The sequence below is a fragment of the Periophthalmus magnuspinnatus genome, chromosome 3 (genome assembly GCF_009829125.3).
Source record: "Periophthalmus magnuspinnatus isolate fPerMag1 chromosome 3, fPerMag1.2.pri, whole genome shotgun sequence".
Classification (NCBI taxonomy): Eukaryota; Metazoa; Chordata; class Actinopteri; order Gobiiformes; family Gobiidae; genus Periophthalmus; species Periophthalmus magnuspinnatus.
This window is the reverse complement of record NC_047128.1, coordinates 27,765,999-27,771,673: the sequence shown is the minus strand read 5'-3', so window position 1 is coordinate 27,771,673 and position 5,675 is coordinate 27,765,999. Positions and strand designations below refer to the sequence as shown.

The 5,675-nt window shown below is 42.6% G+C and overlaps 1 protein-coding gene across 1 annotated transcript; it reads left to right on the top strand.

The window, feature by feature from the left end:
* Positions 1–963: 963 nt before the first annotated feature.
* On the top strand, positions 964–4,904 carry LOC117393705 (ribonuclease P protein subunit p25-like protein). The gene is made up of 2 exons (XM_033991702.2): positions 964–1,304; positions 1,448–4,904. The coding sequence occupies exon 2, from the start codon at positions 1,750–1,752 to the stop codon at positions 2,590–2,592; it is 843 nt and encodes a 280-aa protein (XP_033847593.1). The 5' UTR covers positions 964–1,304; positions 1,448–1,749; the 3' UTR covers positions 2,593–4,904.
* Positions 4,905–5,675: the final 771 nt, after the last annotated feature.

Sequence of the window (5,675 nt, the reverse complement as noted above, 5' to 3'; positions counted from 1 at the left end):
ATATAAAGAAAAGAAGTGTAACGGCTGTATACAGTGGGGACTGAGCCACCTTGAGTTTATTGTTTGTGCAGAGCCTGGACTTCACAGATACTGAGCTAAGAGTAGTTAGGGCTTGTCTGTCTCTTTCTCCTGGCCCCATAGGTTCAGCCTCACTGGTCTGTCTTTACCTATTCTCCCATCTGTCAGTCACACACCAAAACAAATCCACCTGTCCACCGCCAGGCTGGGCTGAACGGGCAGTGCCACAGCTGTCTGCGCCCTGTACTCTGGACCGTGCAGCGCCCCCCACTGGTGATGGAAAGCCCATTAAGATACTTATTACCGCAGCTGTCAGCCCCATCTCCTTCACCTACACAGATATGACAGCCTAATGAAGACAGTCAGCATTAATATAGCGCCCTGAACATAGAAGTCATGGTTCTGTGGGTTTTTGGGGCCCTCGTGTCCTTGATCGCAGCCTTTGAAACATTATAACGATCCATGCGTTAAGAGACAGCATTCTCGCCGCGCCACTTGATTGCCTCCACAATGAAGCTATTAATGCCGCATTATGTAAATCGTAATGGTCGCAAACATCTAATAGGATAAAGGGTAACTACAGTGCAATTTAATGCTGCTGACTTTCACTGGCTCTTTGAAGGATGTTTTCAATTATAAGCCCAGCTAATTTAATTCACTGTTTCATGGCTGAAAATGCATTTTTAAAGGTTGACTGAATCTCTATTTCAGAACTCGAGTTTAATCAGTCATGTACATTGCACACTAGAACGTCCTCTAAAGAGACTGACAAAGTTGCCGGGGATCTGGGCTCTGGGTTTTAAAGGGATATGGCCCTACCCACTTTTCCTTTTTTTGCACGCCGTATATGGTATAATTGTGGGAGGGAGTGCATTGTTGTAAAGGATGAAGAGACCGGTGCCTTTAAGAGGGCTGTCTCTGCTCTCCCTCATGCTCTGCCTCAACCACACTGACACTCCTCCTGTGAGCATTAGTGAGGCAGCTTGTGTCCCTTATGTCTCTATGGAGGGAACAGAACACACTTCCCAGAGCAGCACAGCAGAGACGGACAGTGCTCCCAGGATGACGCCCCAGGTGTCGACCTCCAGTGGACTCAGCGGCACTGCTAGGATGAGAGCAAGAAGGGGAGACACAGCTGTAGCCAATCTGGAGTAAAACATCCAGAAGCACAAACGCCGGGACTGCAACTTTCACAGCTGTGTCCAAGCAGAGGGTTTGCTTTCAGTTGATGAAACATGATCAGAAGATGCAATCATGCCACAGAAAAAGGAGTCTCAGAGAATAAGGTAAAGCCTTGAATTATGTTTCTTTCATATGTTTTAAAGAAAGTTTTTAAAGAGAAAAATAGTTGTGTCAATACTTGTGAAATGCATGACTAATGTAAATACGATGCATAACTGAGAACACTTTTTGTTGTATCTGTCACCAGGCTTCTTTCCCACTCGCCATTTGTGGTCTGAAATTGAGATGCTCTTTAAAGAATATCTTCAAATGTCCCAACAGTGCTGTTAATTCAGCAGTCTGTCGTTTATCTTATTTCTCCAGCTCTTACTGAGAGGAAACATTAAAGGCTCCACTGATAGTGCTCCTGGGGACTGGGGAATATTTCTTATGAAGTCTTTAAAACTTTACTACTGTTGACTGGGAGGAAGGAAAAATGTCACGGAAAATTTGGTGAGCGTTTTTTTTTTTTTGTCGCATAAGATAGGGTGAGAGTTACAGTTAGTAAAAATGTTCACGGGGTGCCAAGTGACCAGTGCCCACAGCCAGTATCTAAGCAGGGACAATACCGGGATATACCCAGGACTGGATGTGAATAGACAGATGCAAATACAGAATAGTGGAAGCATGGCGATGTGCTCTGTGTACCAGGGTCAGACCTATAACCCTCCAGTCCAAACACCAGTGGTCAACAGTGTCCCAATCCCACCAAAACCAATGCCACCTATAGCCCCACCTCCAGCAGTCAAACTAGGACAAGAAGGCTTCAAAAAAGTCTGTAGAAGTGAAGAGGACAGCCCCAGCCCATTTCCAGGACTGCCCTCCGGAGTGTTGGAGATGCGCGTGAAGGAGGGTAGCAAAATCCGTAACCTAATGGGTTTCGCCATGGCTCGGATGCAAGGCGACAAGGGAGCGAGTGGAACCGAAGGCAGCGCCAGAGGTCTAAGGCAGGTGGTCTTCAGCGGGTCGGGCCGAGCTGTTACCAAAACGATCACTTGCGCTGAGATCATGAAGCGGAAAGTGGGCTCCCTCCACCAGCTCACCAAACTGCGGTACAAAACAGTCAAAGAGGTGTGGGAGAACAGCGAAGGGGGGGCGTCCGAGATGACAGTGCACAGGTCAGTCCCTTCCATCAGTATTTTGCTATCCAAAGACCCGCTTGACCCCACAGAACCCGGCTACCAACCTCCGGAGGCTCTGAGTGCGCTTTGGGAGGAGAGAGAGGGGTTCAATTCATCACAGTCAGCAGCATGTAAAAGACCTCCAGGACCTTTGCCATACAGCGCGGCTTTTCCCCCCGGTAAAAGAGTGTGTCTGGGGGAAGGGGCCCGGGCGGCGCTCCCCCCTCTGTGACTCCAGGCTGGACTTGTGTCAAACAGTGTAGAGGATTGAATCAGAAGGAGTTCATTTGGAGCTGCCCTCCGCTCAAGCACAATGCTGAGACAATCAGAACACTCACTCAGATAGAACCGTGCACTCCAAGAAGAACTACTGGAGGGCATAGTACCATTTTGAAGCTCGACTCAACAGCATTTAATGGGATGTTTTTTTTCTTGGGACGTCCTGCATCACATATCAAAACTGACATTTTCATCCAATGCATTTTTCACATTGATATGAGTAAAAGCCATGAAAGTCACAGGGAACAGATTTCTGCTTGCATCCTGTGAGAGACTTTTGGCCCTTCCATCGTTACTATGTAGCTTCTGAAAGAATAAAAAACAAAACTATTTCAAGCCATTGATAAAAATAAATGCAAATAATTCCATGTCTGATTACAAAAGCAAATTAAATATTGTCTCCATCCGCCATTTTATTTTGTATTTAATCTTCCCAACTTTCACACCCCATTTGCAAAGCTTTGATTGAACTGACTAAAGGAAATCAGTGCGTTGATGGTCTGATAATGGAAGTCAAATTTGTGGGTAGAAAAGCAGATTTAATGACAAAGCTGTTGATAAGGCGCAGCTCCCTGTAACCACCACGGTCTGACAGGAACGCCCAGGGCAAAAATACAGGCTAAGATTATCATTAAGATAGCAACATAGCACAACACAGTGTGGAAATGGATTAAAACTAGGTCTGATAGACTCTCACATACTATCCTGCAAAATATAAGGCAAGTCAACCATGAGATCCATTCTTTGAACCACCTGCCTTTAAAAAAAACGCACTACCTTTTAGTCTAACAATACGGTCGACAGGGTAAGTCAAATATTCCTCCATATTGTTTTGATCTAGTTCCATCTATTAATAACGCAAAACAACAGATAACAAACATAGGAAATAAAAAAATAAAAGCAACATGAGTCACTTCTTGTCAGTAACTTAAGAACAATTCAATTTTGTCAAATGAACCAAAGTTTTAGAGTGAAAAGGTTTCGCCACTCATCCCATCGGCTTCTTCGGTTCGAGCGGCGAAACGTCTTCGGTCTAAAACCTTTTTCTTTTGCTATGGATCATACCTGGACGAGTTAGGGATTACACAGACTTCTTGTCAATAAGTAAACATGACATTTCATTAGAATAGTTTTACAGAACGTTCATTCATTCTGTAAATTTGACTGATTTCTATTCTGAGAAATACCATAAAGAAAAAAGTAATGTTCTTTTTTAATTTCCATGTGAATTATAAGGTTCTATCTGAGGTTCTTTGCTGAGTTATTCATATATTCTCTTTCCTGAATACTTTTTACTTTAGGTATATATGAGCAAAAACCTATTTCCTGATTCCAATGTTCTCTAAAACTGCTCAGAACTTTAAACCTCAATATCTCAGAACTACCCAGAACGTAACTAGAACCTTATAATTCAAAGGCGGTGATTTAAACTAGACATTACTGGACAAATAACAACGGCAATATAGAATGTATCTGTATATTCTGTGTAATTCCACGTCTTAATTCAGACCGTAGCATCGTGAAATCCTGTAGGACTGTTACCATCTCATCTGCTCTGACTTCAGGGTATAATAAATTACACTCGCTAACTCTTGTCTGCAGCCTTACCATTGATCTTAATGAAAATCTCCAAAAGCAGATGTTGCCCTCCTTTGCTATATTAATCAAAGTGACAATACGCTTCAAGGAAATGCTAAAGCTTCTTCTTCCTGACTACCACAGAACAGTTTTATATAATGGTCAGGTGCCACGCAGAGTGATTAGCCTCCCTCTCGATCCCATTAAGCGCATCACGGTATAGCAGAGCATCCAAGGTTGAATAAGGAACGCTGCAACGGCAACAGCATGCAGCTAACTGTGTGTCCTTAAGTCTGGAAGGTTATCACTATGGGTCATTGTTATCACACAGTTAACAGCTTTTTACACAAGAGCCCATGAGGAGAGTTAGTCCTAGATGTCGGTCAAAGAGATAGTGATGCTATAGGTAAATTTCCTATCGACCCTCATCTCTTATCAAGCAGAAAGTTTCCCGGGCCCAATGCGGAAATACAGGAGAAGGTAATTGGGGATAGCAGCGCTGCATACCTGAGTGAGAGAACAGATAAAATGTAGTGACAAAAGTATTATCCCAGAGCCAAATTCAATGTGACTGGCATGAAATGGTTGAGTGTACGAGTCGACAAAGTGCATTAGAAGGTGAGGAGGGTTATTTACCAGAGCCTCTCTACAGCCGATAATGTTTGTTTTCAAGTCAAGGTTGATTAGGAGGGGATCCAGGCCAGACTGTGACTGCGTGTGCATCTTTAACCAGCTGCACAATGACTTTTCTGCTTCATTTAATCCAATGAGAGAAAACTTATCTGTCCTCTGCAAAGCTCAGAATATGAAATGCCAAGTGTGTGTTTGTTTTTTTGTTTGTTTGGGTGGTTGTTAGTCATAAAATGTAATTGTATTTTAATGCAAACAGAACCACAAAAGCTGATACATTATTTAGTTGTTAAAAAGGCGATCTATATCTAAAATACAGGCAAGTTTTTCTCTACACGTTCATGCATGTTACTAAGCTAAGGCAAAAACATTCAGCACACAGTGAAATATTCAAATACAAGAGGAAAAAAAAAAATCCCCCAAATAAGCATGACTATAACAGACCAGCTTTAGGCCTGTATCTAATGTGTTTTTTTTATGTTATATTTTTTATCAGACTTTTTTTTTCATTTAGAATCACCATGAAATTGCATTTACTTAAAAAAAAAACGCCAAAAAAATATTTATTATTTGCATGTTCTGGTACACTTTTTTAATGTTCTAATAACCATTTACAAATTCTTAACCAACTGTGGCAAAATTCTGCTCAGCCTGACAAATTATCGCTGTCTATTGTGGCGGACAAAAGAGTAACCTCCTGTTTACCAAAGCCAATAAGTGCATGCCGTGAATGTGAATGAATTCATTTTGAAGTTAACATAATGAAAGTGTTGGCACTCACTTTCCCCCTCTCTGCCGCTGCTGCAGATGAGAGTGAGGTCTTGGGGA

What these genes read in the sequence shown, in the direction of transcription:
- LOC117393705 (XM_033991702.2), top strand. Translation starts at nt 1,750, where the DNA reads ATGTTCACGGGGTGCCAAGTGACCAGTGCCCACAGCCAGTATCTAAGC.